At 41.3% G+C, this 15,676-nt stretch overlaps 1 protein-coding gene across 2 annotated transcripts in view; it reads left to right on the top strand.

Annotated features, from left to right (window-relative positions):
• The window catches only part of LOC148401630 (interleukin-1 receptor accessory protein-like 1), a 103,372-nt gene extending 89,124 nt beyond the window's left edge, over positions 1 to 14,248 (top strand). For both annotated transcript variants that reach the window (XM_088369033.1, XM_088369034.1), the window contains 6 exons: positions 2,364 to 2,496; positions 4,272 to 4,417; positions 5,999 to 6,145; positions 7,651 to 7,821; positions 9,409 to 9,453; positions 12,551 to 14,248. In XM_088369033.1, the coding sequence (XP_088225159.1) occupies positions 2,364 to 2,496; positions 4,272 to 4,417; positions 5,999 to 6,145; positions 7,651 to 7,821; positions 9,409 to 9,453; positions 12,551 to 13,278 (1,370 nt within the window). In that variant the 3' untranslated portion in view covers positions 13,279 to 14,248. The remainder of the gene's footprint in view (positions 1 to 2,363; positions 2,497 to 4,271; positions 4,418 to 5,998; positions 6,146 to 7,650; positions 7,822 to 9,408; positions 9,454 to 12,550) is intronic.
• Positions 14,249 to 15,676: the final 1,428 nt, after the last annotated feature.

The raw sequence follows: 15,676 nt of genomic DNA, 5'->3' as shown, positions 1-15,676 counted from the left end.
ATGGTCCTCCTCGACAACTCAGGGCCTTGTGGTGCTTTCAGAAATTTTTCTGTGATAGCGGGAAGCTCTGTTCTTTCAAGGATATTAGTCTAATGAAATTAAATGAGGCTAACTATAAACACCTTGATGCTCTGCACATTTCAGCATTGATCTAGCTTTAATATGGAGTCTACCTATATGTCGTGTAGATTCCCGATTTTTGAGTCACCCATATTGAAGGTGCCATAGTAGCTCCCACAATTACTGTGCTGTTCTTTGTGCAGTTTTTCTGCCTTTAATTGCTTCCTGCCTTGTCAAAAACACGAGGCAAGGAGCTACATGTGACCTCATTACTGCTGAGCTTCTAAAAAAATGAAATCTCACTTCTGAAGTGTTATTCCTATTCACTCAATGCCCCCCTTTTTTTCAGGGCCATCTTTCTACTTTGCTTCTGGTTTGATTGTTTAGATCTGATAGATGAACTGCAGTCCTGTACACCAAAGCCTAAATAATGCTATTGTTATTCTTAGTGATTCATTTTATGTTGCACATGTGATTAGTTTGTCCTGATTCTATCTTTGCCACATACAGTATAGCACGTATTGTACGAGCTGTGTAGACACCCTGTGGAGTGACAGCATGCTATCAAGTCACTGTCACATTCAAAAATCTTGTTCTATTACTTTACTTAACTTGTTCTTTTTATGGATGCTTTACTTACTGGCCCTTTAGAGCCCCCCGGTGGAGTTTTCAAGAAATAGCAACTTGTCCAAATATGTATGGAAAAGACTCAGACTCAGTTTTAAATGTATAGCCGTTGTATTTGTGTCTGGAGACACTCGGAAAAAAAAATCCCTTTGGTTACTCCCCAAACTTGTTTTTCAATTGTGTTTCAATTTATGAGGCAGAGTTGTTAAAATAAAGTCTTTATCATCTTCCAAGTAGCAAGTAGCCAATTATACACAATCGTTATCTACAATGTCACAGCCGCCTGAATCTTCACCACAGGGTCAAGGAGCCAAAATTTCTCACAAAGACTTGCTGAATCATCTTTTTTATACTGCTGGATGTTTGCCAAGCAGTGCTTCCCTGAGTATCCATGCACCAGCTTCTTTATGGAATGCCTGATCTCTTATTTATTTATTTATTTATTTGCTCTCATACATCAGGCCAGTATGTGGTATTGCATATGAACATGCCTTGTGGACATATTTTGCTTATTATCCATTTCCACTCATAGCACCTTTTAAGTATTCTGCATTAGAGGTCCGAGGCAGTGGCACAATATGTGTTCTCGTTCATCTCGGGGGTATTTGGTTGCGTTGAGGTCAAGCGAGCTCAACCAAGCTGTACATAGGGTTATGTGCTTTGTGTACTGAGCCACAGTTATACTAAAAATGTATTTCTTTCAGTGAGACTCCTGTTAATATTTGAACAGAAAACTGGAATAAGCTTATTTATAATTGAATTTCATATGAATAATATATGGCACAATATGTTTTGAATAACTACCTGACATACGTAGGTAATTCACACTTAGTGCCCAATTCAACAGGATGAATCACTTGGCTTCTTAATTGGAAAACTGCTAAATGAAACCCTGCACATTCAGGGGGATCGCAATAGACAGAAAACAAAACACAGCCAGCCTTCTTTAGGGAAACAACCCATGTGGAACCAGCACCAACAGAAGCAAAAATACTGCCTGTGCCTCAACAAAATATGAAAACAAAAATAAGTTCCAGAATCTTGTGATTCAACTCAACATCCTTTTTTGTTGGTTGATTGCCTTCAATTTAAAAACTGTATCAAATGCACTACTTTGTGTCTTCTTCATGAGGAGGGTGTACAATTCAGTACAGAATTTCTGAGTACTGATCTGAAAGATTCAATCATTCCAAATTCAAAAAGGTAATTGAAAAGTTAAGCTCCTTCACATTTCCCTGTGATTGGTGCATTGTTGTTTAAGCCACAAGAGTATGGAAAAAGCAAAAAAGTAGATGTCGTACCAGAAGACTGATATAGATGGAAGGGGGAATAGATGATTGCGTTCCATCAAAATCCCCTGTCACCTGAGGTAAATGGAAATTGAACTAAAAAGAGGATTCACAACAAGCCTGGACCAGTCTCAGCAAAAGGTGAGTTTGAGTCTGCTTTTGTCTGCCCCATGGGGAAAACTAAATGATGTTTCCACTGGAGGGGAACCTGATAATGGGATGGTCATCAAAAGCAGAATGGGAGTTAATTCGACTGTGTCAAATTGGAACTGAACGGGATTAATCGGGCAGTGCTGCATGTGTCACAGTGACTGTTCCGTCCTGAATGTGACGGATGATTACAGATTGAAGCAATCAACATATCTCCTGTTCCCTGTCGTCCCACAGGAAGTCCAGTCAACCTGACATGCAGAGCGTTCTTTGGGTACAGTGGTGATGTCAGCCCACTCATTTACTGGATGAAGGCGGAAAAGTTTATTGAAGATCTGGATGAGGAACGGGTACGAGAAAGTGACATCAAGTAAGTCCTTTCGCGGAAGGTGTGCATTAATTAAGATTGTAAAATGACAAGTGCAGCTTTCTCTGCTACGTGAGAGGGGTGACTGCATGTACACAGTTAAAAAAAAAAAACTATCTACGTTCACTTATTCATTAACAGTAATAACCGACAAAGGCAGAGAAAACAGATGAGGGGACATCATGCAAGCAACCGCAATAATAGACTCTCATTCTGACATTTTGTTAGTGAGAACAGCTTAATTGGAGATGTTTTCATGGATGACTCCCTCAAGCTCGTTTTCAACTGATAAAACAGTGAAGAGGGAAACATTGTAGTCGATGTGAAGTAGGAATTCACTATTGTGTACAAATGTTGCCTAATGAAAAGGTTAACTGTGAGCAGTATGACACGGCTGGGTGGAGGAGTTAGTGTCCTAGTCGGTGACCTGGCATTTGCAGACGACTATTCGCCTGTGACCATGCACTGCCTGGCTTGAAGCACAACTCTCTTGTCATGAACTAGGACCAATTAGAGTCTACAGAATTCAAGGTGGCAGCGTGATAGAGGTGAGCAACTCGCCAGGAAACAAGCCAGGAAAGCTGAAAATATGACCCCAGAGCAGGGATGTGCATACTTATTTCATTTTGAAATGGGCCAAGTTTTGGAGATAAAGTTCAATGTTTATGTAAAAATGGTTAAAAACATAATAGATCGACTTTTTTGAAAAAGTTTATCAATTAAAATAATGATAATACTTGATTCTTGTTTTATATTTTAACCTTTGGTTTTTGATACAATATTATTTTTAATCTATACTGTACAGTAGGCGGCACAGTGATTTCCTCAGAAAATAGAGGGAAATGTGGCTCTTTATATTCCCCTAGTAAAATCATCCATCCATCCATTTTTGGTCCCGCTTTTCCTCACGAGGGTGGCTGGGGTGCTAGACCCTATCTCAGCTAACTTCGGGCAGTAGGTAGGCGGGGGAGACCATGAACTGGTTGCCATCCAATGTACAAGTATCTGCTCCACTAACATTAAATAACAGGTGTAAACAGCTAGTGCAGAGTTTTGAAACAGTACAAAATATGACATTTCTCTTCAGCCTGATAGAAAACTCGAGTCTAAGACTTGTTATTCTCAGGTCACGATTTATTGATTTGAGGATGTGCACATATACCACATTCTCTCAACAAAGGTATTTTGGGGTGTTGAGGAAAATCCATATCTTATTAAAGACTCAATCCTCCATTTATGACTCTCTGACCCCCCGACAGTGTGGAGTTATTGTTTTTCAAAGGTGTTCCTTGTATTTTAGGATTGCTCCTGAGGAGCAATATTGCAAGTACAGTTTGAGGAAAAAAGGCATGCAAGTACACGACAACAGCTCATTTTCGGATGTACGAAGGCTCGTTCTGCAGCTTGTATGTTTACATTTCATCAGTGACGAAAACAAGATGCTGCTTTGGAATGCTTGTCACAGTGGAGAAAAAAAATACACTATCTCTAAATGTAGTAGAAAGCCTTTCTTGATTTCACCATCACGACTGTTGTGATGCACTTTGATCCTTCTATCATGCACAACCAGAACAGGTCTGTTGTTGATACATCTGTCATTCTTTATTTCACACAAAACACCAGAATATTTGCATTCGTTTGTCACAGCAGAGAATAACGTGTCTGCATTTGCTATGCCCAATGGGGAGAATAGCAAATCAAACATTGTATATACTGAAGCTGATTTTCAAAGGCCTTCATTTATCTAACCCTACATTTGGCTCTCTGCTCTGCTCCAGGACAGTACGTGAGCACTTGGGGGAGCAAGAGGTCTCCATTTCACTTACCATCGATTCCCTGGAGGAGAGCGACCTGGGAAACTACACTTGCATCGTAGAAAATGGCAACGGTCGGCGACAGGCAAATATCCAGATCGTCAAGAAAGGTAGAGTTTCTTTATGTTCTGGCGAACCCAGACCATGGATTCAAAAGCTTTGATTTAAAGTTGTTGCTTTTCTGGAGCTTTCGGGTGGTGAATACTAATGATGGGCAAACGAAGCTTCAAGACCATTCATGAGCCCATTGTTGTGTTTACTTAGATGGCACTCTCTGTTCACCGAAGAGCTGAATGACTTGCCATTTCTTAAAACCCTCACTTTAAACCAACATTGCAATGTAGCAAGAACAATACATTAGGACTGGTTACTTCTGGCAAGTGTGACAGTATTATTGATTGCCTGGTTATCAAATTCTCCTGATGAGGAAGTAAAGCAGAGGAGGAAGAAGTAATTTTGATGAAAGTCGAGGAAGGCTTAGGACAGAATCTCAAAACATCCCCTGTATATTTCATAAATAATACAAAGGTGACACATTGATTTTCAATATTACTGTTGAAAAATATTTCATGTCAACAAACCAGAGGACAACCAGCAGTAGGCCTAGCTGTGACTTGACGTTGTATTGGGTCTAAGAAAAAAAAGCAAAAGCATTTTTTCTCAGGCACAAAAGATAGTGAGTCTCGAACCTATTAGAGTCCTTTTTGTATCCAAAAGTAGAATAAGAGGCTTTTCATTCTTTGAGGAAGGAATGAAAAGCCACACCTCATCTCTCTAGGGATTTAGTGGTCCCAGAGTATACATACGCTCATGTCCACTTTCTCTCGTCCGAGAAGTGAATTTGTCCAGGAGGCTTCACAGGTGACAATGAGGAAAAGTACAGGTGGTGTTAGCAGATTTTGAAAGATGTTGCCAAGACAAATGGACACAACAATTCTGTGCCTGCAGCTGCATTGGGGATGGAGAGAGAGCAAGCCGATAGGATCTGAGCAGCCTGGAGCATCATTCCCCTTCCACAAACACTCACACACTGAAACACACGCAGGACTGATTTTCAATGCGAGTTAGTCAGAGCTGTTGTTTACCAGCATCGCTGGGTTTGTGATGTGTCGTGGGCCATGAGGCATTCAGATACCAGAGATCAGACTTGTTTTTACTCGAGGCTAAGCCCCAGTGCCAGCCATTGATCTTGTAGGCCCTAGACGAAATCTAGATTCTAGGGTGATCTTTCACTGAGCCTGCAAACTTTTTTTCAGCATGACAGTGCCAAATGGTAACATGGCCGGAGTGTGATTCATTTTCAGCCCAGAAGTTTCAAAGCTTACAATCTTTTAATGACCACGTAGAATTTTAGTCTCATTATCAAGGGTGTGTCTTAAAAAAAAAATCTAAATTTGCATATTGGTCGCCAACAGCCAATCAAAATGAGCAACATTTTACATACCGCAATTGATAGCACACTATATATTTAAACCATATGTGAAAAGCACAATGACGCTTATCCCTTCACAATTTATTCGCTACTTTTAACTTGGGTTTGTTCCTGTTTGTATTTTGAATACATGTGCTTTTTTATTTCATGAAAACAGGACCGTGAATGGTCTCCTTCACAAAAACAATGATTGTACTAAACTCTGGTTAAGCCATAACAGATCCTCAATAGATTTGTCTTCCTACATTTGCCCTCTCAGCTGAGCTCATGTACACAGTGGAACTGGCCGGCGGTCTGGGAGCCATCTTGATGCTGCTCATCTGCCTGGTGACACTGTACAAGTGTTACAGGATTGAGCTCATGCTTTTCTACAGGAACCACTTCGGCAGTGAGGATTTAGATGGAGGTAAGAGGATTTTTTTTCATAAGGCGACTCCCACACAGCACATGCATTTGTGTCCTCATTGCATCCAAACTATTTCTCAACGCAAACTTTGATTGTTGTTGCTGTCTAGAGGGTCCGTCAGCTTCAACACATTATCTTCAATGCCAACATTGATTTGATCAAGCACAGCTCTGCTGTGTTTTTGCCCTTTGCTCCCAGCACGTGATACTTTTTTCAGCTGACATTTCTCACTTGTGTAAGAAACAGAGCAGCAATAGCAGGGCATGGGTTTAGAAAAAGTGTGAAAAGCCGAGAAGTGACCACGCTGTCATAATTATCTGTCAATTGTAGTTGCAAAAAATTAACCTAACTGATTACAGCCTGAATGTTCACTTTGACTTGCTCCAGTTTCATAGACTTGTATAATCAATGTAAAAAAAAAAAAAAAAGACAGCACATATTACGCCTTCGCCTCAGCTGGCGCTCCGCGCTACAAGTTCAGCAGTTCAATCCGTAACCGCAGGCTCTGAGTGCGCTTGCATATACAGCACCCCCACACGCCTGAACTTATCCATCTCTAATACAGCGAGCGCCAACACTGCACTGTGTCCTATATAGTTCCTCAACAGCGTCAACTCCTGAAGATGCACAGTTGTTATGTAGCAGGTACTTGAAACTGACATATACACTCTTTCTATTTGTAAAGCTAACTTGTTCTTAAATGTCAGAATGAAAGAATAGCGGTTGGATTTTCATTGGTTTGTCTCTACCCCAGCAAGTAGCAATGGAAGAAGCTTGAACAGTCAAATGCACCAGTTTAAAATTCAAGTTTTAGGCCCAAATTCACTCAAGGATTGCGTCACTTTTGCAGGGCACTCACATGTAAAAATGGAGCAACCAGATAGCATCTCATCCACAAAGCATGCGGCAATGTTGAAATGCGTGACGAACAACGATGTCAGGCAGAATGCGTCTCGGTGTGCTGATAGAATTTGCGTCTATTTAAATGAGGTCACTGGTGTTGAAATTGCTCACCTCTATGCAAATGAGCCTCATTAATAAACGTCCAACACAACGCCTTCAGAAAGCTGGTGTAAAATTGCTGCTACTCAGTGGAAGCCTCTTAGCAAGGATACGTGTTACCAGAGCATTACCCGCTATCAAGAACTACAGTTACACAACACAGTGAAGCTATGACAGAATTAGAGTCAGCCTTTTCCCCACACGAAGATTAAGTCCTGTTTAGTCCAAACACCGTCCCACCATAACTGATGATCAAGTGTGCTCGAGTCTGGCTATCAGCAGCTTATTTGTTTATATTTCAATATATTATTAGTGTAAAAGTTTAATATAATCATTTTGAACGCAAAAGAAAAAAAAGATTTGGAATGATCTAATGATCAGGTGTGTGCTCGTTTTTGAAGGGTGGTTTTTTTGTGTTTATGGAGCTTGTATTTTTCAGTGATGTAGGGAGAGATGTATGACAAAAGTCCCTGACCGATTTCTATGTGCGTATGCGCCGACAGATAACAAAGATTACGACGCCTACCTGTCCTACACAAAAGTAGACCCCGACCAGTGGAGTCAGGAAACTCGAGAGGAGGAGCGCTTTGCCCTGGAGATCCTGCCTGACGTGCTGGAGAAGCATTATGGGTATAAACTCTTCATTCCAGACAGGGACTTGATCCCCACAGGAAGTAAGCTCTCCCTCTGTCACATTGCGTCACGTGTTGTGTGGCATGCTGATGTCTGCACACTGGTATCGTGGCGTGCTCTTTTGATGCTGTGCTGTATCAAAAGTTGTCCCAGTAAAGTGTTCTGTCAGACATGAGCTCAAATGGGTTGAGACCATGGAGGGCTCCTGGACTCAAAGGGATTCAAACATACATTAGTTATTAATTTGAAAAGTCTTCCAAAATGTAGCTATATAGGAGATACGTAGAAAATTGTATTTTTGTTTTTTTTCTTCCTGATTTCAGAGCAACATTTCTACCAAAGGATTTGCTCGAACTCCGAATTGTATGACAGCTTATTAAAAATGCTTGGGCAAATTTTAGCATAGCAACACAAGTAGCAGGAAGCCGCGACTCAACTGATCCCGTCCATGGTCCCGAGCCACATTTTACTTACAGCATGCTGCGCAGTACACAAGCTCTTGGTGCATGTGCATGCTGTGAAATTTTCCTCCGGAAGACCCTCATCAGTCCATGATGACCTCACGTGCCACCACCTCCATTTCCAGCTCATTTCTGATGACCTCATCATGTCGACCGACGACTTGGATGGCATCATCATTACACTTGCATCCTTCTGTTGTTGCACGCGCAGCACCATCTCTAATTTTGCTGGTTCAAGGCCAGAAATTCCGACTCTGAATATGTCCTCAGTATGAAGTGGCCCTAATATGGGAAAAGTGGCATATAAATGCAAGGAGTTCGCAAACTTTGTGTTTTGCAATGTTGGATTTATACCATTACAGTATTCCCGCAGCTATAGGGGAATTTTACCCATTTGCTGATATTTTTCCAGAACCTATCCACTAATACCTATTAATAGAAAATATGCCTCTGTGCTGCCTTAATATAAAACCGTTTTTTTTTTTTTTTAGACATGGGTTTGGTGACCTCTTGTGGTTTCTTCGTGCTAAGTGATGAGACTGAAGCGATTCATCTCATTTTTATATGTAAATATGGAGCTAAGTTTAGGAGAGGAAATTTTGAGAGAGAGGTTGCTGCATATATCTGCTCTCTGGGTTCATTTTATGGTTTGTTTGTTTTTAGAAAAATATTATCTGTCATCTGTTATACTAGCTAATGTAAGATGACTTTGAATTGACATTAAATCATTTGGGGATAATACTCTGTGGCATATTTTAGATTTAAACAGCTAGTCTAGAGAATTTTATATCTTAATAAAGGCAACACAATTTGTCACGGTTCACTATTATTTACGGCAGAGCTCCATTTTTCTTCAGTTTCAATTAGATCCTCTTCACTTTTCAAACTCGCCATGTTGACGACGCTCCTCGCGCTTCATCTTCAGAATTGCTGTAGTTACTGGAATCACTTGAGATAAGTAACGGGTACACCAGATTATTTTCGGTATGCTAGCGTACTTGACACTCTTCTGCTTTTCTATGCTACGCATCCCATATTGAATCAGAATGGAACCGCTTAATGCCATACCATCGGTTGCGGGCAGAAAACGTCCCTACATTCACGGAGTTGCTTGTGTTGACTGCAAATCTATTCATTGCCCTTTCAATGTTGAATATTTATGTTTAGGTTTCACCAGTGATCATTTCCAGGATGACACCAGACTACTTAGAGGTACTTTTTTTCTCTTGGGGGTCAACACAGGAAGATGACGTATGTACATCAAGTACATGCACAATAAAAACTAATCCAACTTTTTTCACTGAGACTGTTTTAGTGCAATCAACTTGGTCCCCTGGGTCTATTTTGAGAGAACTAACTTGCTTTACTCCATTTTGTTCCATTGCACTTCAATTTCTCTCTAAGGAAGCCAATTCAACAACATATAATGACATATATCTGCTCTCTGGGTAGATTCAACAACATATAATGACAACACTCGGTTCTGACTAGTTAATATGCTTTTAAGCAAATAATGATTTGCATGAGTTTGCAACAAAGGCTAATTTTGCTTTTATAATAAAGAATAAATAAAGGGTTAATTGCACACTAAAACCACTTTCTCACTCCGACCTGAGATCTTGCGGCCCTCTGCACTCTTTAGTACTAGTGATGTGCATTCCAGTTCTTAAGTGAACTGAATCTTTAGAATCGATTCACTCAAAATATTTGTTCAAAAGAACCTTTTTGAGTGAACCGATTCTTAAGAGTCGGTTCACTAGAGAACTGGAATGCACATGACTAGTACAAAAGAGTGCAGACGGCCTGTCACTGCCAGGTCGAAATAGCTGACTGGTTAGTGACGCGGGCTCTGTATCGATAATAACTTGGTTCAATCCCTGGTGTGAGCCTATACCTAAATGTGCTTTCATATCTTTTGAGTAAACCGATTCTAAAGATTCGGTTCACTTCAGAGAACTGGAATGGACATGACTAGTACAGATGGCCAAGGGCTGCCAGGTTGTAATGGCTGACTGGTTAGTGACACGGGCTCTGAATCGGTAAGAAGTTGGGTTGGTCCCAAGTGCGAGCATATACATGCATGTACTTTCAGATCTTTTGAGTGAACCGATTCTAAAGATGCGGTTCATATGAGAACTGGAATGCACATGACTAGTACAAAAGAGTGCAGACAGCCAAGTGGTACCAGATCGAAATAGCTGACTGGTCAGTGACATGGGCTCTGGATTGGTAAGAGCCTGGTTCGATCCCAGGTGTGAGCATAAATGTGCTTTCAGATCTTTTGAGTGAACCGATTCTAAAGATTCAGCTCACTTCAAAGAACTGGAATGCACATAACTAGTACAAAAGAGTGCAGACGGCCATGGGGTACCAGATCGAAATAGCTAACTGGTTAGTGACATGGGCTCTGGATTGGTAAGAACCTGGTTTGATCCCAGGTGTGAGCATATACGACCTAAATGTGCTTTCATATCTTTTGAGTGAACCGATTCTCAAGATTCCGTGCACTTAACTGGAATGCATATGACTAGTACAAAAGAGTGCAGACAGCCAAGGGTTGCCAGGTCAAAATAGCCGACTGGCTAGTGACACGGGCTCTTGATTGGTAAGCACTTGTTTTGATCCCAGGTGTGACCATATACTTGCATGTGATTTTAAATCTTTTGAGTCAACCGATTCTAAACATCCGGTTCACTGAAGAACTGGAATGCACATGACTAGTACAAAAGAGTACAGACGGCCAAGGGGTACCAGCTCGAAATAGCTGATTGGTTAGTGACATGGGCTCTGGATTGGTAAGAGCCTTGTTCGATCCCAGGTGTGAGCATATACCCAAATGTGCTTTTAGACCCTCGTTTAGCGCACCTGCGTGAAAACTTTTTGGTCACTTTCACATTCTGCAGGAGCTAAAACTTTTCACGCAGTGCACTTAAGGAGGGAATCTTGGAAAACGTTGGAACGCAGCCCCGAGGACTAGAGCTTGACACCTGTGACCTTTGACCATGATATTTCCCTAATAAAGTGGCCTGTTATTAGGTACACTTGAAAATGGCGGTGTACCTAATGGAGTGTCCGTGTGATTTCCTCGTTTAGGTAGTATAGGCTCACACCTGGGATCGAACCAGGCTCTTACCAATCCAGAGCCCATGTCACTAACCAGTCAGCTATTTCGATCTGGTACCCCTTGGCCGTCTGCACTCTTTTGTACTAGTCATGTGCATTCCAGTTCTTTTAAGTGAACCAGATCTTTAGAATCGGTCCACTCAAAAGATCTAAAAGCACATGTAGGTAATATGGTCACACCTGGGATCAAACCAAGTTCTTACCGATCAAGAGCCCGTGTCACTAACCAGTCGGCTATTTTGACTTACCCAATAAATCAGAACCTTGCAAGTTGATAGCAAGAAACACTGTCGACCATGCATCTGTAAAGGCCTAAAAAAAAAAACATATACACAACAAAGAGATGGATTACGAGTTTTGAAATCTGCTTGAATATTTTCTTTAATTATTGTTCAATTTACTGAAAAAAAGGGTTGAACATTTCTTACAAAATCTCAATTATTTATTACACATGCAAATGAAAAATAATGGTACAGATTTTAGCAAGAATGAAGGGAGTTGGCATGATTTGATCTTGCGGGTCATATAGAATGACATGGCGGGCCAGATTTGGTCCCTGGGCCTTGAGTTTGATACCAATGGCCTTAAGGGTGGCGCTCGACACACTTGCGGAGAACCGTTACACAAAATGTCTTTGTATTTCACCCCTCTCGAAACAAAGCTTGTCTTCCTCTAATACGATCCAAGAAGAAAACAATGGATGTTGTCCTTTTGCTGTGCCGTGTTTATTTTATCTGTTAAGCTCATTAAATTCTGTGTAACTGTCACACTGCCGACATGTCACTTAATGGCTGATGCAGCTATACTGGATCACATCTTACAACATAAAAATGCAAATTATACAAGGGTTTATTGTTCCAAGATGAACCAGACTTTACATGCATTATGTTTTTAGATAGAGGTGTCCCTGTTGGCGAACTCGTCTTAGTGTTTTAGGTTTATTGTCAGGCAAGCAATTGAGCCCCTCAGCCCTGTGCTTGTTTTGGATGTGTAATTCTGTGTGACAATCCCTTCAAACTGGATGTGAACAAAAGGTTTTTTATCCACGTTCCCAAAAGCTCATTTAAAATGAAAGCAGCTCAGGTAGTTAGCATGCCAGCAAAAAAATGAATCATGCAAATAGTATTTCCAAAGCAGCTCTGGCTGACAGAAAGTGATTGTGTCTGTTGTTTGTGTGTGATTGTAGCTTACATCGAGGATGTTGCCCGCTGTGTGGACCAGAGCAAGCGCCTCATCATCGTTTTGACGCCCAGCTATGTGGTGCGGAGGGGGTGGAGCATCTTTGAGCTGGAGACGCGTCTGCGCAATATGCTGGTGACGGGCGAGATCAAGGTCATACTCATCGAGTGTGCTGAGCTGCGTGGCATCATGAATTACCAGGAAGTAGAGGCCCTCAAACACACCATTAAAACGTTGACAGTCATCAAATGGCGCGGCTCGCCCAGCAACAAGTTGGACTCCAAGTTCTGGAAGCAGCTGATCTTCGAGATGCCCTTCAAGCGCACTGAGTCCCTTAGCATCTCACGCGAGCAAGTACTGGATGTGAGTGAGCAAGGTCCCTTTGGCGAGCTCCAGGCGGTATCGGCGATGTCCATGGCGGCTGCCACCTCCACCGCCATGGCAACAGCGCACCCGGACTTTCGCTCCAACTTTCACAACTCGTACCACACCCAGATGAGACAGAAACATTACTACCGCGGTTATGACTATGAGCTGCCACCAGGGGGAACTCTTCCACACCTGTCGTCTGGCCGAAACCAACATACATACTGCAACATCCCCATGACACTCCTGAATGGACAGCGACCGCAGTCCAAGTCGCCGCGGCAACAGAGTTTAGAAGAAGGACACGGAAACAATGCCTTGCTACCGCTTCTGCCCCGAGAGACTAGTATATCAAGCGTCATCTGGTGACACACACCCATCCCTCATTGCAACACGGGACACACTAATCCAGGAGACAGGGTTGGATTGGTTTTTGCAATTTGTGGGCCATTTGTTCTTTCCATTTTCAAAATCAAAATACAAAAAAAAAATTGTGTCATTGATTTTTTTGTTCAGTTTTTTTCCAAACATAAAGTAAAGTCAATTTTATTTATACAGCTCTTAATCACAAACATGTCTTAAAGGGCTTCACATGGCCACAATTGACAATTATTCTCGACATCCCCTAATGTTAACTCCAAGGAGGGCAAGGGAAAACTCACAAAACCTTAACTGGGGAAAAATGACAAAACCTTGAGAAGGGACCCCAGATGGGAGGATTGTCCTTCCAGGATGACCAGACTGCAATGGATGCAGAGTTGGCAGCATTGAACACACAATATAAAACAATTTAAAACAAAAAACTAGACGAAAATATGCCAGATTTCAATTTTCCCATTATGATTCACAATAAATTGCGGTAATGTACGTATTAGGCCTTATGGCTCTTTTGTCATCCATTTGCCCTCTTTGATAATGCAGTGTTAATGGGTGAACAAACAAGCCATGTTTGCCGTTTGCTGAAAAATCACTATTGGAGGTATACAAGGTTTTGGCCCAACGCCAGCAATATGAAAATAATCAGGCACTCCTTTTGCTTTTGATTTCCAGTTACCAACTGGAAGGGGAAAGAACAAATGATGCACGGATTGTTTTGTCACACTGAACAACAATTAAAAAAAAAAAAAAAAGAAAGAGCAAGTGTTTTGCGCTATGCCTGTAAAAACCATCATGTAACTTAAGCCAACACCGGTTAATATGGCTGGGAAAATGCTGAAATACAGGGTCATGTACATAGTGTTTGTATTTCTTTGTAGCATTTCTTTTTTAATGATATTCTGTGTCACCGTTTGGGACTTTTTGTGTTTGTTTGTTTTCTGAAGCTTGTGAAATGCATCACACATCGATAATGGGGGGGGGGGGGGGGGGGATTAACGGTGGTGGGAGGGAACTCCGGGAGCAAAGTCTCAGCTGCTCCAACCACTGTAAAGGACACAAACTCAGGAGTCACCAATCCCAATAATGGATGGCAGTGGTACCAGAGAAATACGGTGCTATAGCCTTACATTGCTGTTTTCTTTGAGATAACAACAGACTTATTTACCCTAACAAATGATTCTATCACAGAAAAGTTTAATTGTGTATTATTTTATGAAAAGAGTCTATTTTTGTAATTGTGTGACAGAAGGACTTTAAGAGTAGAGCAGAGTTTTGTAATGCAGTGGGTATAGCTCGCCCCCTCTGATGGGTTATTCACTGTCTTTTATAAAAAAAAAAGAAAAAAAAGAAGCTTATTACTGTTCAAAAGTCTTGGGCCACATCATGTGTTGTTTTAGGAGCCGATGTCCCTCAAAAAGGGCATATTTCTGCCAGTGCCAAACAAAAGTCATTTATTTGTAATTGCTGGAGGCAATCAGGGCACTGTATTGATTCAAACATTGAAAATAGAATGTTGTATCTGCACTTTTGTCCAGATTCTCACCCCAAAAAAATTATTGGCCCCGTATTACCCATCAGAAAAGTGTCACGACTTTTAAAGAAGGCCATTAGAACAACAAAGCTAGTGAAGGCCCAAGACGTTTGCACATTATGTACATTTTCATCATTCAAAAGGCCAGTTGTGACACTGTGGCAGCATCTCGAGGTAACAATGCCACTGGAGATGGAGAGACGGAGGAAAGGAGAAGCCACATCATCACGCAAAGCATTTGCTTCATGCGGTTCCTCCAGTCGGACCAGGGCTAAGCCATCATATGACTGCTCTGCTGTCTGGGCACCATTCCATTTTGCCAGCAGGACAGATGTCACTTATTACAGTAGTGCAAACATTAGGGCTTTGGCCTCCAAACTCAGGATGATGTTGTGTGTTCTCTGTAGATGTTTTCTGTGTGGAAAAGTGGGAATGCACTTGTGTTATGACTGCAACTTTTCTTTCTTATTACCCATAGCAACATGAGCGTAAATGAAACTAGTAGACTCGAGCACAGGAGGTGTCGCCATAATGAATAAATACACCTACAGGATGTGGTGATGGAACAAAATGTTGAGTGTGTTCCGCGTTTGCGAATATAACATATATTTACTAAAGACTTTCTATAAGATTTAGGAATGAATCTGTGGAAATCAATTGATGGGTTGAGATTTAAGCGCTAGGCAACAGACATACCAGAATACAAGGGGCCTTGCGCAAACTATTTCCACAAAACTGAAGGTGTAGAATGATCAAAAATGTTCTGGTAATATTAATTATTAAGAATGAAAAAAAAAATACATGGGACATAGAGCTAAGGATGTCAAAAAATAAAACTCAAATACTTTTTTTTTTTTA

The sequence above is a fragment of the Syngnathus floridae genome, chromosome 2 (genome assembly GCF_059516105.1).
Source record: "Syngnathus floridae isolate MCC-2025c chromosome 2, RoL_Sflo_1.0, whole genome shotgun sequence".
NCBI classification, from domain to species: Eukaryota; Metazoa; Chordata; class Actinopteri; order Syngnathiformes; family Syngnathidae; genus Syngnathus; species Syngnathus floridae.
The sequence above is the reverse complement of the archived record's forward strand: the minus strand, read 5'-3'. Positions and strand labels throughout refer to the sequence as shown.